We start from the raw sequence: 20,434 nt of genomic DNA on the forward strand, positions 1-20,434 counted from the left end.
TAGTAGTACTTTAAGAACAACTACATAAATGAAGTTTGCAATCATCATACACACTTACCTGGAAGTCAGGCTCATTGATTTCAGTGGGGCTTACTTCTGAGTAGATGTGCAGAGAATTGTACTGGTTTTGGTTTTATATCCATGTCTTAATTTTATATTTTATGGTTTGTAGACAAAACTGTACACAGCCCAAATAACTATTTAAAACATTTTATACATTACCTAGTCATTTATTGTTTCTAGCATTGAAAGACTACACACACACATCTAACACAAAAGCCAAATATTTCTCAAATCAACAAAGAGAAAACTTCGTAATAAAGGGTTGTGTTTTCATGCTGTTTTGACTATTCACGAAGTCACAAAAGAAAGAATGAAAACCCAAGCCTCCGTTAAGAAATTGTCCAAAGCAGCGCTGGTTGACTTTCATGAAAAATGTGTGAAACAACAACAACATGTAACATGTTCAACAGATAAAGCCCCATTTTAAAATATGCATACGATGCTACCTCTGTAAGATGGACATATGTTAGAGGCAACAAGCACCATCTGGCAAAGGCCTTTTTGCTTAAGTCTCAATGAATTGTAGCACACAAACCTAAGAAGCCGTCTTATACCACACCAGACCATCAGTTTACACTGACAAGAAAGTGATTCTCCATGAGTTTAGACAGGAGCCTTTTCCCAGCCCTATCTGGAAATGATGTAATTTGCATCTGGGACCTTCTGAATGTAAACCACATGTTCTACCAGTGACTCCAGGCTCCTCACCTGTCCATTACTTTTTCTATACAGACCACTACCTTTCTTTCCCAAAGGAAACTCAAAGGACCAACTGCGTGCGAACCCAATGCAGAAGTCTAATAAATGAGATACAGAAATACCTCTATACATTTTGTGAGAGTGTTTGAAGCAAGTGTAAGATAATGTAGGGTATCATCCCATAGAACTTAATTAACTATCTTACCCCACTTTCTATTCTTTTGTCCATATGAAACATACTTGTCCTTATGGACAAATGAAGACCAGTACACTCATTTTCTGCCTTCCCTTGGTTTCTCCAGCCTTCTTTCATCTTTCAGGAATCTAGACCTCAAGTTCCTCCTGCCATACACCCAAAGCAACTCTGTCTATCTCCTCTCCCTTTCCTCTAACTTTCTCCTCCCTGCAACCTCTCTTTTTATCTTGCCTGGTTTGAGATTGACTTCACCCCCAAAGGTGCACTCCTCCATTGTCTCCTAAGACAGATGGATGCCAACTATGGCCAAGTACATAACGGCGTCAAAATGGAAATAAAATCAAGGCAACTCATTTCAGCAGTTTCAAAACAGGTAACTGTAAAACAACTATACTTGGTATTAACAATTACTATAATAACGTCAAATGCCTGCTTAGATAGAAACCTCGGAAGCAAAACAGGTCAGGCACCAACCCTTTGCCCATTTCCTGAACTTCTACAGTAAAACAAGGAAGGTAGGAATGCGGCGGAAGAAACCAGACTTTGAAACGTCTTGGAATTTCCATGTGGGTTGTTGACTGGTGCTGCAGCGCTTCCACCCCCACCCCCATTTGTTGGTTCATTTTTAATTTTGACCTGTTGTCGGATATCTGTACTTTTTTTAAACGATCACCTGAAAGTCCTGAACATTTAAAAAAACCTCCCACAATAAAATCAAACAGCTAAATCCAAGAAAAGACATGGCGTGTAGCAAGCACCCCTGCTGGCTATTAAAAACATCTATTGAAACAGCAAAAGTCTTAAATGGGCTCCTAAGAGCTAACAGATAGTGGGCCTAAAAGGTTTTCCTATGGAGAGAATTCCAGAAAATGGCAGCAACGCTCAAAGGGCCCTGGTGCTCCTAGTCACCATCCCAGTAAGGAGACTACTATGCTCGGAAGTGAGGCTCCTTAGATGGACCCACAGGTTAACCAAAGTGTTGATGCTAACTTTTAAAGCTCTAAACAGCCTTGGCCCAGTATACCTGAAGCAGCATCTCCACCCCCATCGTTCAGCCCAGACACTGAGGTCCAGCTCCGAGTGCCTCCTGGTGGTTCCCTCACTGCAAGAAGCGAGGTTACAGGGAACCAGGAAGAGGGCCTTCTCAGTAGTGGTGCCTGCCCTGTGGAACGCCCTCCTGTCAGATGTCAAGGAAATAAACAACTATCTGACTTTTAGATGACATCTGAAGGCAGCCCTGTTTAGGGAAGTTTTTAATGTTTGATGTTTTATTGTGTTTTTAATATTCTGTTGGGAGCCGCCCAGAGTGGCTGGGGAAACCCAGCCAGATGGGAGGGGCATGCATAAATAAATAAATAAATAAATAAATATTGCCACTTCTGAAATGAACCAGGCATGGGCAGTGTGGGATCCTGCGTGACCACAAAACCAACAAACAAAACAGAGTACTCGTGCATAGGACTGCGGCTTGACTTCTGGATAAACATGCATAGGATTACACTGTGAATCTCTTCTACGACATTTAAGAGACTTTAAAGTATCGAGATGAAGCCAGTTTAAAGCACACAGTTCAATCCAGTTTCAAAATCGAGCTCACCCATCTCTTAGCTTTCCGTGGCTATAGAAAGCTATCTATAAGGGGGTAATATTCAAATATGCAATTCACTACTTGGGATGCGAAGTGTTGCAATCCAAGGAAGGGTGTACTCTGTACAGTTCCTGCTCATTCAGAATAGTGACAGGGAACACCAGAATAACGTCCGCCATTTTGTTCAAATGATCAGGCCCCTTGCTTGCTTATTTCTGAAACAAAGCAAGTTTACAGGCTTCCGTTCCATTCACTCTTGGCGCAGGGTGCAAGGTGTTTCCAAGTCCTCTCCTAGCTGGCTAAACCTTGGTGGTTATGCTCAAGCTCCAGTTGCTACGCACAAGTGGGGAGAGAGCTGTTGTCCTCAACTCCTGTTTGTGGGTTTCCCATAAGCACCTGGTTGGCTACTGTGAGAACAGGAAGGAAGCTGACTAGGTGAACTATTGGCCTGATCCTGCAGATTTTTTTATCTTATGTTATTAGTCTTTCCCACAATGACAAACCTAGACAGCATCTTAAAAAGCAGAGACGTCACCTTGCCAACAAAGGTCCGTATAGCTAAAGCTATGCTTTTCCCAGTAGTGATGTATGGAAGTGAGAGCTGGACCATAAAGAAGGCTGATCGCCGAAAAATTGATGCTTTTGAATTATGGTGCTGGAGGAGACTCTTGAGAGTCTGATGGACTGCAAGAAGATCAAACCTCTCCATTCTTAAGGAAATCAGCCCTGAGTGCTCACTGGAAGGACAGATCCTGAAGCTGAGGCTCCAATACTTTGGCCACCTCATGAGAAGAGAAGACTCCCTGGGAAAGACCCTGATGTTGGGAAAGATGGAGGGCACAAGGAGAAGGGGACGACAGAGGACGAGATGGTTGGATAGTGTCTTCGAAGCTACCAGCATGAGTTTGACCAAACTGTGGGAGGCAGTGGAAGACAGAAGTGCCTGGCGTGCTCTGGTCCATGGGGTCACGAAGAGTCGGACATGACTAAACGACTAAACAACAACAACAACAAATTAGTCTTTCCCAAGTACAGCACAGCTTCCCTTTGGCTAGGACAATAAAATTATCCTGTGCCCTAGGGACATTCTGTAGACACTGGGTGTCAATATGCACTGTGCTGAGGGATGTTCTCCAAGAAATTCAAAACATGAGAAAAATACAGTGGTGCCAATCATTTACCTGTTGGTATGGTAAAGATAAAGGTAAAGGACCCCTGACAGTTAAGTCCAGTCACAAACGACTCTGGGGTTGAGACACTCATCTCGCTTTACTGGCCGAGGGAGCTGACGTTTGTCCGCAGACAGTTTTTCTGGGTCATATGGCCAGCATGACTAAGCCGCTTCTGGCAAAACCAGAGCAGCGCACAGAAATGCCATTTGCCTTCCCGCCGGAAGCACTTTGACGTGCTTTTGAACTGCTAGGTTGGCAGGAGCTGGGATCGAGCAACAGGAGCTCACCCTGTCATGGGGATTCGAACCGCCGACCTTCCAATTGGCAAGTCCTAGGCTCTGTGGTTTAGACCACAGTGCCTAGTGAATATCACTAGTATACAGACATTCTCAACAAGACCAAGGGAAGAGACCAAGGGAAAGAATGACAATCTGAAAATCAATTATCACCCCCCAGAGAAAAATTGAAACTTGGACTGGGGACACTTGGGTAAATGTTCTCAATGAGCTGGTCTATATTTAAGACTCGCATCTCCATGGCAAGTGTCTCTGTTCCATGTTATATTGAATTAGTACAGATCACTGTTTAGAGCTGGGGCTGTCATGTAGTGAGTTTCTCTGCCAGTGGTCCATATTGGGGGCATTTGCTTGGCAGGGGCAGCAACTGATTCAGTGAGTTCTAATTAGGTATTTGGCCAGGGGCTGAGGAGCTCCCAATGGGGATGCCAATAACATATAGAGCAGCAGCCCAAGCAAAACCCCTGGGTTTACCAAGATGCCAATTCATCTTACTTACCCAATCTGTAAAATGGAAGTCATAGCAAAAGGGAAAGGGAAAGGGAAAAGGCTGGGGGCGGTGAGAGGAACAGGATTCCTTGGAAGGTAGTGGACTCCCCCTTTTTAAACAAAAGCCGGGTGACCACCTAACAAGGATGTTGTAGCTGTGGGGTTTTTTGCATCAGCAGGGAAACATTCCAAAACGGAGATCTGCATTATACTAAGTCAGGACAATTGGTCCATCTAGATGAAAAGGTTGCACTACTGGCTAAGATAGCTGGCTGGTTTCAGCAAGAGAGCTTTCCTAGGGCTATTGGGGGAGTGTTATTGGGTTGTTGTTTTTATTTTGATTGTATGTTTTGTGGTTTTGAATTTTGATTTTGTTCTGTGAACCGCCCTGGGACCTCCCGGTACAGGGTGGCATATAAATTCAATAAATAATAAATAATAATAATAATCTAGAAAAGCTTGAGAACCTGGGACTTTCATAAAGAAGCTCTACCGCTAAGCTTTGGCCTGGTTTTGGCCTTCAGTTGATGACTCTGTGTCTTATAGTTGTGATGAGGTTCACTGGAATAAAGAAACACTGCCATCTTCCCTAAGTATTGGGGGATAAGGCAGAGACAGGTGCCACCCTCCAATTCTGGTGCCAGTCAGGCCACGCCTCTGCACTTAGCTCTCTGGCTGGCATTAAAAAGAAAGAGCCAGGACTGCTTTTCATATGCTAGAAGCTGGCATTAAAAAAAACATGGCAACATTCCAGCTGTTCAAGCAGAACTGCTGCTTTTGATGATTCAGAGAGGTGGTGTGTGTGTGTGTGTGTGTGTGTGTGTGTGTGTGTGTGTGTGTTAAATGGATTTGTGGGATGATCTTGAACCACTGGTTATTTATGCACATCCTTTCTGGTAAAACACAATGGAATCAGGAAATGTGCCATTCCAGGATTTGTGGGAAGGTGCACAAGGCCTCGCTATACAGAACAGGAAGCTGGGGGAGAAACTGTTCATCAAAAACATTTCCAATGATGTCTGTAGCTCACTATTTCTAAAAAAGAAAAAGACCCAACCTTCTAGGCAGTCATGTTGTTCTCTGCACAGCACACAAGATGCGCTGCCAGAGGCCTCCCACATATTTCTAAATGGGAAGCCTTCTCTGGGGAACATAAAGGGCTTTCTTCAGTACAGCCTTTAACACACTCGGGCTTGCACCACTGGGTGGGTGGGTGGGTGGGGGCACCTAAAGGTGCCCAGTGCTGTACACAAAAGAAATCCTGCATTTCCTCATATGTGTTTGGCTTTGCAAACAGCACCTCTTAGCTCAGTTGACCCCCGCATACCTGCCGAAACAGCCTATCAAAGCCACTGTCAAGAGGGTGTGGTACTAAGTTGTGGCTATGCTATGTGCAGTAAAACTGTCATGCGGGCAAAAGAGAAATGCATGCCCTCCAACATTTCTCCGGTGAAAATAGGAACGTCCTATTCTTTATTACTCTTATTCTTATTTTACAGTTTATAACCTGTGAATCCGACTGGGTTGCCCCAGCCACTCAGGGAAGCTCCCCACATTTTTGAAAACACAATAAAACATTTAAAAAAACTTCCCCCTACAGGGCTGCCTTCAGATGGCTCGGGGATTGGATAACTCCATACCCTCCAGCATTTCTCCAATGAAAATAGGGACGTCCTAAGGAAAAGTGGGACATTCTGGGACCGAATCAGAAACTGGGATGGCTTCTGCAAATCCAGGACTGTTCCTGGAAAACAGGGGTACTTGGAGGGTCTGGAAATACCTCCCTGGGTGGGTAGAGAAGGCTGGCTAAAAACTGTTTACCCAGCTCATACAAGCATCAGAAGACACCCGTTGCAACAGACCCACAACCCAACTCTAGCTGCCTGCCCCCTGTTCTCACAACGGCCTACTAAATCCAGAAATCGGTGCTCAAAAGATCCTCACAGCAGCCATGCCTCCTGCCTCCCCCTGCCACTCGCAGGCCCAACCATTCTAAACCTGAAAGCGCAAGCTTGTGTTGTCCCTGAACAGCCGTACAACTGCAGACTCAGGCAGCCTCACCTTCTGCCTGCCTGCTGTTTTCCTCCTGCTCACTGAAAGGGACATCGTCCCCAGAGGAAATCTCCTTCCTTCCCTTCCACACTGACTGGACCCTGCAAATCCACCTTAGCTAGCTACCACACAAGGTGCCTCTTCATCTTAAAAGCTCTCTTCCTTGCCAGCGGCTCGGAGGCAGATCCAAATAAATCATATTTTCAAAGGGAGAACAGCCACGACGTTTCTGAGTCCCAGAATCCCTTGGTGTGCGATGACATCTATTTTGCACCCAGCCTAATCTAACCTAATTAAAGTCTGCACGACACCTCCTGCACTACCTCCAGTTCTGGGAGAACGGATGCTTCACTCTCAGAGGTAGCAGCAGCTAGAGACCATCAGTGGAGGAGGTGAGCTGTTCACCTGGCTCCCCTTCACAGCTGATGGGATTGCCCTTTTTGCACCTTTGGCCAGCAGAGGGTCACCCCCTTTTTGGGGAGCAGCTTTGGGGGGAGGGAAGCAAGGACAAGGGCCACCCCAGAACATCATCTTCTATGGAGATTGCCTTGCCCTAAATTGTTTTAAGTGCTTTTTAACTTGTATGCTTTTAATTTGGAGTTTTCAAAATAAGGGAGGTAAAATGTGCCTGGGAAGAGTTGCTACTGGGGAAAGCAGGTGGCACTCCGATTGCAGTGGTTCTGGGCAAGGTGGAGGTTCTGGGCAAGTGGGTGGGACATGTCTGGTAAGGGACACGTGGCACAGGGAGTTGGTGACTGTGCCATGTGCCAGACCTCCCTTCAACCTGAGGAATTGTGGCTGTCCTATCAGCCAGCCCTGGGGTCTGTGGCTGTTCAATGTTAGGTTGGTCCTGCCTCACCCATGATGTGATTGTGGATAAGGAGGCTGATCTGATCTATATTACTGAGACGTGGGTGGTTGAGCAGGGTGGAGTTGGTGCTGGCTCCTTGGTACAGCTCCAGGGCAGACTTGGGGGATGGGGAGTTGCTGTAGACCACAGAGATTCCATCTCTGTCTCCAGGCTTTCTGGCCAGTTGGGTGGGGATCCAGAGTGTTTGTTCCTGGTGTTGGTAATTGGGACCTATTAGGGATTCTGCTAGGGACACGGGTGGCACTGTGGGTTAAACCACAGAGCCTAGGACTTGCCAATCAGAAGGTTGGTGGTTCGAATCCCCACAGCGGGGTGAGCTCCCGTTGCTCGGTCCCTGCTCCTGCCAACCTAGCAGTTCAAAAGCACATCAAAGTGCAAGTAGATAAATAGGTACCACTCCAGCGGGAAGGTAAACGGCGTTTCCATGTGCTGCTCTGGATCGCCAGAAGTGGCTTAGTCATGCTGGCCACATGATGCCGGCTCCCTCGGCCAGTGAAGGGAGATGAGCGCCGCAACCCCAGAATTGGCCACGACTGGACCTAATGGTCAGGGGTCCCTTTACCTTTACCTTTAGGGATTCTGCTGGTTTACCACCCACCTGACTGCCCAGATGTATCCCTGCCTGAGCTGACAGAGCTGGTCTTGGAGGGAGTGTTGAGGACTCCCAGATTGCTAGTGTTGGGGGACTTCAACATCCATGCCGAAGCCATTAGCTCTGCCATGGCTAAAGACTTCACGGTTGCCATGATGACCCAACATGTCATTGGCCCAACATATGCGGACCTTGTTTTCTCAGCTGGGCAGGAAGAGAGTGATCTGAAAGTGGGGGTTATTGACAACAGTCCCTTGTCATGGTCAGGTCACTTCCTGTTGAGATTTCGGCTCTCAGCATCCTTCTACCTCTGCAGAAGCAGGGGACCTATGAGGATGGTCTACCTCAGAAGCTGATGGCTCCAATTGGTTTTCAGACAACCTTGGGGGATTTCCCTGCTGATATGACTGGTGCTCCTGTTGAAACCCTGGCCAACTTGTGGAACATCTGGATGGCTTGGGCCACTGACATGATCATCTGAATGCCCTCTCCTGCTTTGTGGAGCCCACTTGGCTCCCTGGCTTGCAATAAGCATCTGAGGCCCTTCTTCATGTGCCCCCTCCATGAGAGGTCAAGAGGGACTAGATGGACTCTTGGCCATTGGCAGGGGCTTCATAAAATGCAAAAGGCTCATGCTTTTGAGCAGGCTATTGGTTATCACACAACCACCTCCATTTATGGTACCAGTTGTACACATAGTTAAAGGAAGCACAACATAGGAGCTGGTTGTGAAACAAGCTCTTTTGCTTTCTTGACTGAGAGCATAACAAAACTGTTAAGAGTATATTAGGTAAAGTAAAATGGAAGGGCTTTCAATGTGCATCATTAATTTTCCACGCAAAGCATTATGGCAAAGTTTTAAGACCCACCCCCTTCCACTTTAGAGGGAATCGGGCTGTCAAGTCCCACAACCACTTTGAGGCTTATGCTCAATATGTGATGGTGGTGATGGTCTTTTATTAGTCTAAATGGTACACTGGGGCAGTGAAAGGATGGAGGAAATGTCCCATCACTACCACAAACCCAGATCCAATAACCTTTCGGGAGCATTTGATGCAATTAAGTAAGTCAGGTTCTGGATTATATGGTGGCACACCACACCTATCTCTTTGTCAGGTCTAGATACATTTCATCTCTGTCCAAGACGAATTTTTAAAAGTCACCATGGATAGAAGACAAGTCTCCAAATGGTGCTAATTGGCCTGGGAGTCACCGGACCTAAAACACCATGGTTTTTCTCTTTTGTGACTGAGATGGACTGACTGCCACTCCTTTTCTCAGTATCTGTTGCCACTGCCCCCTCTTATTTATCTGCCTCCTCCCTAATAGATGTGCTGACTTCCAGAATTGCTTAAGCTACGTGTCGAGCTGTGTGCAGATTTTGCAGAGCTATCAGCCACCCCAACAAACGATCAGACACATTTCTTCCCAAAACCTGAAAAAAATGAGGAGAAGATTCGTATTTGAAAAGCCCACAGAAAAAAGGTCCCCTTTCATATGCAGCAAGAGACTCTTGCCACCCCAAACCTGTAATTCCTCCTGGGGACAAAAAAGACTTGAGTTTTTAATAGGCTGGGTCTTGGTGACTCACTTTCTGTGTCAAATAGAAAGGGTCAAAGTCCTCCAGTGGCACAGCAACCAGGCCTTTTGGGATATCCCCATAGATGAAAGGCAAATTCTTCCCTGCCTCCAGGTCACTGTTTGGTTTTGGTCTGCTTTCTTCGTCGTCATCTCTGTGACTGCTGTCTTGCTTAGGGCGCTTCTTCTTCTTATCTTCTGCGATGCGCTTCTCGATGTTAGCCAGAGATTCCGGAGTGAAAGGTCGAAAACTATCAGGGCCTGGTGGTGCAAGCAGCCGCCCTGCCATTTTTTCATCCTGCAGAAACTTATTTAGTTATGATGCACCCGGGATAGGTCAGCTCTGTAGAGGAGAGAACAGGACAGACAGTCACAAGTCAAATCCTCAACATACTGGTGGGTGAACTGAGTATTTTTGGAGGGAAGAATGAATGAGTCTTGTTGAGCCACATCCCCACTGAGATACCACAACTGTTGCATTGGTTTTACCATTCACCATTTGCATCTTCTCAAGGGGAGCGTTAAACAAAGCTGCCTGAGACAATGAGCTTAACACATTTCCCAAGTATCTCACTTAAACCAGAACTAGCTGACATGGTACCCACTGGATGTTGTTGAGGGTTGCCATATTCCGGGGATCAAAAACCCAGACACCCCACCATCACCACTGGGGCACCTCCGCCACCATCCTGCACCTCCCTCCCTCACCCTCCGTGCTACTAACCCCTTCCTCACCCACCTGTTCCCCCCTCTCTCCCCTCTCTTATCATTGCTGTCTTTGGCCTCCTGCTCATGAGGGGAGGATGAGCGGCCACGAGAAGGTCACACAAGGCCAGACGAGCGTTGAGACTGTCTCGGGGCCTAGCACGGTCCTGTGACTCCAACTCCCATCAGCCCCAGCCAACATGGTTAATGCTCAGAGATTATAAGAGCTGTAGTTCAAGAGCATCTTGAGGGCCACAGGTTCCCCATCCCTGTTTTAAACTACTTAAGGTTGTCAAGTTCACTGGTCCATTATAGAACTCATGTAAAATGGCAGATAACATGGATGAACTCTCTACTACTTACTGTATTTTATGATACTTAGTACTACCCTGACAACTCTACCTCTTCTGGAGACAGCCTTTTAATATTAAGACTGGCCAACCACTCCAGAACTTTTAAATCCTATGGTCCTCCTATTACTGTTTTCCTTCTGAGCAGCTTCATTTTGTGATGCCAAAAGTTCACTGGTGTTTCTCTAAGAACCGCTAATGCCTGAAGAGAAACATGGCAAAGTTTGCAAGAGCAGATTCCTTAATAAGAAGATGCCTAATGATGGACAAGTTACCCTGATCTTCCAGGACAGTGTCTAGCTACAGGGTAGGATTAGCAATGTTCTGTGTTGTAGTCCCAGTTGTATGGGCCCAACTAGCTTAACCAGAGTCCAACATGAATCAAGCATGCCCCAGAATTCACCACAATGCTCAGGAGTTCCATGGCAAATGCCTGTGTGGTCCTCAATTTGGAAACACTTCCCTGAAAGCAGAAAGACTGAGACCACTGTGTCAGATTTAACCAAAGCTCTACACATGAACCCATCTCTTTTTAAAGTATATTAAGGTAGGCATCTTCAGCTTTGCATGCAACAGTTCAGCACACAAAACCAGTGGCCCATCACTGTAAACCACAGTTAATGATTGACTATGAATGCCCCTACATGGGTTGTTTCGCTTCTCCCTGCTAGTACACAGAGGAAACAAACCATGATCACTGGCTTAGTGTTATGTTCAAACCAATGACCATGGTTTGCTTCACTCCAACAAAGCACAATCAGTAAGCCAAAACAAGCCTTGGCTTCAGATCATGGTTTGCTGAAAATGAAACAAACCACAATCCCTCTTTCAAAAGTAACTCTAAGTCAAAGACATTGGTTTGATTCCTTCCAGTGCTAGCAGGCAGCAAAAATCAGGGTGGGATCAACTCATACACGGTAAACCATGGTTTATGGCTTACCATGATGTTTGAACATGGTCAATACAACATTAGAACAATAAAACCCCAACACTAAAATTTTGGCACGAATGTATGTCAATCAATGGTTTAAACATTATTCTTATTACTTTTATGTTGAAGTAATGGCAGGAGGATACAATTTTTGGCCCTGACACAAATGCACATGCACCACATGCTAACATCTGCATGTGATGGAGCTTTTCTGAATGCCAGTGTTAAAATACATTTCAGGGATCAGTGAGTTTGATGGAGATGGGGACTGAGGAGGAACCCATATCTATATGAAATATCTTCAAATGTTGGCTGATTTGCTCTAGTATATTTCTCCTCTTCCCTTTCCGTCAAGCTGCCTGCCTGAAATCCTATAGGCCGCTAAGCAAGAAATCAATCTCTGCCACCCACAGATTCAGCTAGCATTTTAAACTAGCAGATTATCCTAACTCAGCACCTTCTTTTTCACTTCTCCCTTGAACAGTACAATACTGTTCACACAAGGCCACAAAAAGCCACACAATCTCTTCATATTACTCATGCCATTGGAAGCCACAAGTATTGGTGTTAAGATCAGAGTATACAGGTAAAAGAAACCATGTGTCCCAGGTAAAATTTGGACCAGTAATGCTTTTATTTTTAACCTTTAAAAGATTTTATGGGTTTAGTTTGTTGGCTAGGGCAGGCATGGGGGAAACTATGGTCCTCCAAACATCATTAAAGACTCCAGCTCCCACCAGCTGCAGCCAGCATGGCCAATGGCCAAGAATGTCCAACAACATCTAGAGGCCACAGGTTCCCCAGCTCTAATCTAGGGACCTGCATCTTGCTTTGGGTGCAAGAGGGATCCTGAGTTTACAAGCCTTGGAAATCAGGGAAAGAAGGGCCATGCCAAAAAAGATGGATAGATGGCAAATAATTCTCACTATTCGGCATCCATACAGTACCAGGCAAAACCTGAATGCAACAACCTCCTGCATTGTTGAAACCTCCTGTATTATGTATTACATGCAAGTATTTACTGGGGGGGGGGGGGAGAGAAGTGGCTAGCTGAATACCTTTTCTAGGACTGCCATTAAAAAAGAATGCTTGTTTCTATGCCTTAACTGCACAGGTTGGGGTTAACAGCAGGCTGATCTTGCAGACATGAGCAGAAGATGATAATCCTTATCTTCATGCAGCAAAAAACTTAATCTGCTGCCGATTTCTGCAGATAAGGTTTCTGCTCCAAGGACAAGAGCAGTTCAGGCTTTTTACTGATCAGTTGGCAACCCTATGTCTGATCTCAATAGGGACCTATGCATATGAAGCCAAAACTACTGGTAGGTGTTTTTTAAAATCAAACTGAATTTAATGCAAACCTTCTCCTCGCCCCCCTCCAAAAGCCGACCAAATTCCATTGCCAGTAAGAAAATACGTAAGATTTTAAAAACAGAGATGCTACTGAGAAAATTTCTTCTTTTTGGCAGGCATCATGAAAAGCAAACAAAGACATATTTGTTTGAAGGATGAGTCTAGAGAAATAAGTTTGCATTCTGCAGGGACTGCACAGTGTCCCCGGCAAAGAGGCCGCCAACCAGGTATGACGTGCTGTCAGACCAAATAATAAGTGTGAGTCAGAAAAACAGAGTTTGTCTGCATCTGGTGCTCCTATGTAGAACAAACACACAGAGATGCACAAGCAGAGCCGCGCCCCCCCCCCCATCTCTGTAGTTTGACACCTTTGCCGGAGAAACAGGAAGGAGAATGAAACCGTGATTCAGGACTGACGATTCAGAGCTTTTCGCTCTGAAGGAAGGGGAGTGGAATTCTAGAAGCTGTGCACTGATGCAACGGCACTGCAGCACTGCAGACTGAAATACAACAGAGCACACGAGCTTTGGCACTTAAGGGAGCCGTCTAACTGCTGGATGGGCAGAGGTTTTTTTTAGGTGCAGAAATAATCCCGTTGCTTCGTGCACCAGACACAGAGGGACTAACTTGTAGAAACAAACAGAGACGATACAGATATATTCAGCAAATAAGAGAAAGGCATATACAAACACAAAATGCTTTTTCATGTACAATTCTTATAGCTGAAAACAACTGACTAGCAAGGACCCCTTGAATAAGGAATGATGACTCAACATATTCCTTGAAGCCAACGATCCCCTACGGGGCCAAATCATTACAATGCAGCTATAGCCGCATGGAGTCAGTCATCACCATCATTAAGAGGTCTAGTTTGCCTTCCGTACCCCTCTTAGCTCCGGCGCCACTGAAGACACCTAAGATTAACACCACCTTAACAGGAGTTTATTACTGTAGTGTAGCGAGCAGACTGCTGGGATAACCCAGGCTGAAATCCCCACTCAGCCATGAAGCTCACTGGATGACCTTGGGCAAGTCACCATCTTCTAGCCTTACCTACCTCACAGGGTTGTTGTGAGGAGATGCCACACTGAGGAAGGGTGGAAGCAATACAACACCCCCATAATCAAATGGTTGTGTGAAGAGGTGCTGCATACTGGACTGTCTGAGGACACACAACTGCAAAACGAGTAAGGCTGCAGCCTTTAACTGGCAGATCAGCTGGATAAAGTTTTTCTTGATTCATCAGAGGGAGTAATTTTATTTGATAAGGCTGCGAAGGCATTACCTGTTTGCTTTAAGGATATTTTAGCTCTGGTTTGTTACTGTAACAGATAAGAAAAAAAGGAAAGATGACCAGTCCCGTCTAACAAAGAATGGCAGCTTTCTTCTTCTTCTTTTCCATTAGCTCCTTTGGCATATTAAAAAAGGCATCCATAATGAGGTTTTGGTAATATGCCCATGTGTTTAAATTTGACTTATTAATAGATTAATCAGTTAAACATCATATGATTAATCAACCAAAACTTCTTTAATTGGCTGATAGTGCTAAGCATGAGACAGTGGAATATTTATTTCTGCAGTTTATCCAGAGCAAGCATGCAATACCAGTCAGTTGAAGCACGTTTCATCTGCAATTATAGCATCACCGATAAACCTCACCTCCAACCTTATAAAGCCAACAGAGCAAGCAATCATAGAGAAAGGCAGAGTGATTTTGCCCAAGGCCACACTAGCAGAACTCTAATCAGGTCAATTACGCCCTGCAGGACCATTCTGCCACCTGAGATTCTCAATGTCTCCCAGGAGATAGGGAGGTTTAATCCTATAATCAATTTCCAACACTACACAAATACACAATGCAAGGAAATGAATGGGACAAGCCATTTTAAAAAGTGCAGGGCCTTATGAGAAATTTAATAACAACAACAACAACAACATCACCCTTCATCCATAGATTTCAGGGCAGTTCACAACATAAAATCACAATATAAAAACCACGAAATAAATAATAAAATTAAGAACAACCACAAACCAATAAACCAATTGTAGCCTAGCCATCAAATTATATAAAGACTGACTCCCACCCTCAAAATCTGCTGTCCCTATTTACTCCCAGTCAGTGGATTGCTTTTGACACTGGGGAAGGGCAGGTTTAAAGAGGCCTTTGCCCTTGCTGTAATCTAAATACCCGTTCCCTGCAAAAAACCCCAACCCCAGTCATTGCCCAAAGTTTTAATCTTGTATTTTTATGTTGTGAACTGCCCCTAAGATCTATGGATGAAGGATGGTATACAAATTTAATAAACACATAAAATAAATCTTGTGTGATGTTATGGCACTGCATAGGGCCACTTTATGAGCCTTATAGCTGCAGGAGTCTTCAGTCTACTCCATGGTTATTTTGACTGGCACAAATGAAATGGGAAGCGATGATGGAATTCTTGGGATTCACTCAAGAAAACACCAAGTAATTGCATAAAGTAAATACTGGCGAAGACTCACAAGGGTCCAGAGGAACTCCTTGGGCACACCCACATCATTTCCTCAATGGAGAGCTGGAATATTCCTTAACCATGGGGCAAAGATCCAACTCAATCACACAGAGATTCTTGCTACAGCCTTTGATGGGACCTCTCATGCTACCTGTGTGGAACCCACACTAGGAGGAGCTACAAATACTTGAACCACAATGCCTCTTGGTTGCTGTGAAGCAAGGGGGAATCACTCTTACATGACAGTGTTCTTTGTGCAATTGTGGGGACTTGTCCTTTCAAACAGGGCATCTGGTTCATTCATCATGAGTGGAAGTTGCTCAACCCACAGTGAGTATCCTTTATGGCCGCACACACGCTTACAAGTTTTCCTTGAACAGATCAAACAACCCATTGGACATAAGGAAAACAAAGGGGTTTGACACAAGGAAAATAAACCCACCAACTTCAGGATTCCCAAACTCCACAACACCACGGACCACTTGAAAATTGCTGAGGGTCTTAGCAGATCACTAAAAGATTTCTCTGCCTGGTGTAGCAATTGTAATATGCTGTACTAGATGCTGTGTGATCTTTAAATTCAGTTTTTACTGACATAGTGTGAAAGAAGTTTGCTGGCCCCTGAAAGTTCATGGAGCACAGTTTGGAAACCCCTGCATTACTATGTTAAAAGAAAGAGCCGTTACCCCAGGGGTCCAGTCCCAATGACATTTGAACAGCATTTCTTAATTCCAAGTAAAATGTAGCCATTTGGGTGGTGGTGACCAATGCTAGCCAAATAGGGAAGTGGCCCATAGCCGTGGTGTATGCCTGGGTTAGCAACTTTTTCTAACTGTGTCCTTCCTGGTCCTGCTACCCAAACAGCAGCTTTGAAATGGGAACATTTTGAAAATGTGCTGCTCACATTTTAATTTATCTCACAGCTGTACTTGCCCTGAGTCGATGGTAAGGTGTTGCATATCTCCTCCTGATCGCTACCCCAACAACCAAACTGTTCACTTAGAAAGGAAATGAAACCAACTGAATAATCAGATAATGGGGGACCAGAGGAAGACGTCTGCACCATGAACGAAGACTGTAAAATTTGGCTAAACCTCTGGGAGGTTTAAAAAACAAACATCTGGGCACTTCAGGAAGGCTAGAAGAGAGGGAATTCTGAGGCAAGGTCTGGAAGTCAGGTCCTGTGACAGCAGCCTTAAAGGAACTGGGAATCTAAGGTTTCAGTCTTGCGAAAATAAAATGGCAGAAAGAAGGACATATGCTGACGAGACATAAATATTTCAAAGGATGTCAGAAAGAAGGGGAAAAGCAAGTTGTTCACTGTTCCCACAGAGAGAAAACAATGGATTCCAAAAGGCTTAAGTTGGGCTTTAAGAAGAAATGAGGAAAGGAAATTTGCCCGCAATGCTATCCAGCAAGGGAGCAAGAATGTGGAATCCCATTCCCTGGGGAGCACTGGTAGTATAAGGACAGCACATCTGGGCTAAGAGCACACGTTTCAATGACTCATGGGACCCTTAGAAGATTAGACCAGTTCATGGACAATAAAGCTATCAGACCCAATGGCTATATTCCAATTCCATGGGCGGAGGCAGTATGCCTATGGGACGCCAGAAAGCAGAAACTGAGCTGAACAGCAGTGTAATCAACCAGTTGCCTCCAGGAAGCCCAGCAGCAAGACTCAAAGGTTGTTTTCCTCTCCTACTGTTGTAGTAGCCACATTGTATTCAATGAATTTGTCTTTGTTCTCTTTTCAAACAGTCTAAACTAGTGGCCACCACATTGCACAGCTTCGATAGTTAACTAGTGCTTGTTTACACATCACCCCAAAAAAGAGAATGTGTATGTATGTGTATTTGCATAAAATTAATATAAAATAGAAATTCAATGCATATTTCTATAGCATGGAAGCTGAACCAGGCACCCTGTGTGGCTCTTCAATCTGGTGTCTGTTCAGGGGCTGTTGATGGGCAAATTTAAGGCCCTCCCTGCTCTCCCTTCCTATTGCACTTTATCTTAAAACTGAACTCAAACTACGTAAGCAGCCTTGCAAAGACAGAAGATAGAGGGCTGCCCCCTGATAAGCCCTCCAAACTGAGGGCTTCCTTCTGCAAATACTCCCACATACACAAAGATCCACCAGCATGGGTGCCAGGTCATCAGTGGTGATCCTAACACCTTTTTTTCCTGGTGACCACCTGCCCCTTGATCTCAAGGATGAAGCCTCTCATCTCTTGCTCCCTGGATTTTTTTAAACATTCCTCACATGCATGGAGAAATTGCCTGCTGATATCAATACCAACATCATTTGCTTCATGGCCTAAGATTTCTCTCTTGTCCCCTGCAGATTCCAATAAAAGCACTTATCAGAGAACATAATATCTGGAATGCCAAAGAAATGTTGGTTGATAAAATCAGATTGTTGCAAATGTTTCATCTTGCACTGATTATCGAGTGAATCGATTTATGAATTGTAGAGTTTGACATTTAAAATTTCACTGCCCCAAGGGTGATTCTTCTTGCGCAAGCAGCTAGTGCAAGGAAAATCAAGGTGCACGCTTCTAATTGTGTGGGTGCTTATGCAAAGCTTTGCATACCTGTAAGTGGAATTATGATGTTCCTGCCAATGGATCAGCATTTTTGCGCTCTTTTCCCCACTTGACTGTACCACAAGAGAAGAAGAAGAAGAAGAGTTTGGATTTGATATCCCGCTTTATCACTACCCGAAGGAGTCTCAAAGCGGCTAACATTCTCCTTTCCCTTCCTCCCCCACAACAAACACTCTGTGAGGTGAGTGAGGCTGAGAGACTTCAAAGAAGTGTGACTAGCCCAAGGTCACCCAGCAGCTGCATGTGGAGGAGCGGAGACGCGAACCCAGTTCACCAGATTACGAGTCCACTGCTCTGAACCACTACACCACACTGGCTCTTAATGTTATTTATTTATTTCAGAAGATTTATAAACTGCTCACGCTATAAAATATCTAAGCAATGTACAAAAAACAAAAAATAAGTATGCAACAACACCAGAAATAATACATTTAAATGACAGAACAGTCACAGTAAATGATTGGTGGAGTATTATTATTATTATTATTATCATCATCATCATTATTATTATTATTATTATTATTATTATTATTATTGGTCAGGAAAGCATTGGGCAAATTAAAAAGAAGTCTGAAAGAGTGCATCTGAACAAAAGATTGTCGGAGCATGGCCTCTCTCAGAACTTGATCCAGTTCTTTAATTCCTACTCCTAGAATCATAGAATCATAGAATCATAGAATCATAGAATCATAGAGTTGGAAGAGACCACAAGGGCCATCGAGTCCAACCCCCTGCCAAGCAGGAAACACCATCAGAGCACTCCTGACATATGGTTGTCAAGCCTCTGCTTAAAGACCTCCAAAGAAGGAGACTCCACCACACTCCTTGGCAGCAAATTCCACTGTTGAACAGCTCTTACTGTCAGGAAGTTCTTCCCAATGTTTAGGTGGAATCTTCTTTCTTGTAGTTTGGATCCATTGCTCCGTGTCCGCTTCTCTGGAGCAGCAGAAAACAACCTTTCTCCTTCCTCTATGTGACATCCTTTTATATATTTGAACATGGCTATCATATCACCCCTTAACCTCCTCTTCTCCAGGCTAAACATGCCCAGCTCCCTTAGCCGTTCCTCATAAGGCATCGTTTCCAGGCCTTTGACCATTTTGGTTGCCCTCCTCTGGACACGTTCCAGTTTGTCAGTGTCCTTCTTGAACTGTGGTGCCCAGAACTGGACACAGTACTCCAGGTGAGGTCTGACCAGAGCAGAATACAGTGGCACTATTACTTCCCTTGATCTAGATGCTACCTTATTCCTTGCTGTGGCCAGTAAAGCAGAGGCTGTTACAGCGCTTAGGCATAAATAGTAAGTGTTCATCTACTGCATCATTGCTCAGGACTTCCCTTCCATCTGTCTTGTGTCCTGTTGCATTTTGGTTATACACAGTACTGTGTGATCGTGATATATTATGCAGATTAAGGATATTTGCATACATCTCCTCAGTTCTTCATAATATAATCTGTTTCTATCATTCAGGTTTTCAAATATCACAGGAACTGTCAACAACGGAAAGGCAGATAAAAAAGGGACAGATTTTTTTTTTGGGGGGGGATGCTTTGAGAGGTTGCAATGACAAGGACTTGCAACTTGGACATCCAAGATTCTAGAGGTGCTAATCTCTGTGCCAGACAGTACCTGGCCTTGTGCAACAAACCAACAGAGCATCTAACCTTCTAGTTACTGTATATATGACTCCAATCTGGGTGCATACCTTTGTACTGTACTTGAACAGTTATAAGAATCATAGGAAGCTGCCTTATAGTGAGTCAGACCATCGGTCCATCTGTCTCAGTGCTGTTTACACTCATTGGGGGATGCCAGATATTGAACCTGTGACTTCCTGCACACAAAGCCGTTTTCAGCATACAGTGGTGCCTCGCAAGACGAAAAGAATCCGCTCCGCGAGTCTCTTCGTCTAGCGGTTTTTTCGTCTTGCGAAGCAAGCCCATTGACGGCTTAGCGGATTAGCGCTATTAGCGCTTTTAGCGGCTTATCGGATAAGCAGATAAGCGGCTTAGCGGCTTAGAAAAGGGGGTGGGAGGGGAAAAAACCCGCAGGAACTCGCAAGACATTTTCGTCTTGCGAAGCAAGCCCATAGGAAATTTGTTTTGCAAAGCACCTCCAAAACAGAAAACCCTTTCGTCTAGCGGGTTTTCCGTCTTGCGAGGCATTCGTCTTGCGGGGCACCACTGTACATCCCTAGTGCAGCAACCCTGGGACATGATATTGAGAATGCCAGGCTTTGCTGAAATCAATGAAACACTACCAATGGACAGGACCCTCTCATCTACAATGTCTCCTGGGGAGCACGGATTTGCAGGGCCAGCCCTCCCATGGGGCAGAGTATGGCAGCTGCCTCAGGCAGAAAATTCTGAGGGGCAAAAAGGGCTAGAAAGGTGTGCC

General features: G+C 44.9%; 1 protein-coding gene across 1 annotated transcript in view; it reads right to left on the bottom strand.

The window, feature by feature from the left end:
- Positions 1-20,434, bottom strand: part of SCN8A (sodium voltage-gated channel alpha subunit 8) — a 110,409-nt gene that overhangs the window by 71,165 nt on the left and 18,810 nt on the right. The window contains exon 2 of the mRNA XM_081850038.1: positions 9,610-9,939. Coding sequence (XP_081706164.1) covers positions 9,610-9,885 — 276 coding nt within the window. The 5' untranslated portion in view covers positions 9,886-9,939. The remainder of the gene's footprint in view (positions 1-9,609; positions 9,940-20,434) is intronic.

The sequence above is a fragment of the Podarcis erhardii genome, assembly GCF_964252035.2.
Source record: "Podarcis erhardii genome assembly, chromosome: 2".
Lineage (NCBI taxonomy): Eukaryota > Metazoa > Chordata > Lepidosauria > Squamata > Lacertidae > Podarcis > Podarcis erhardii.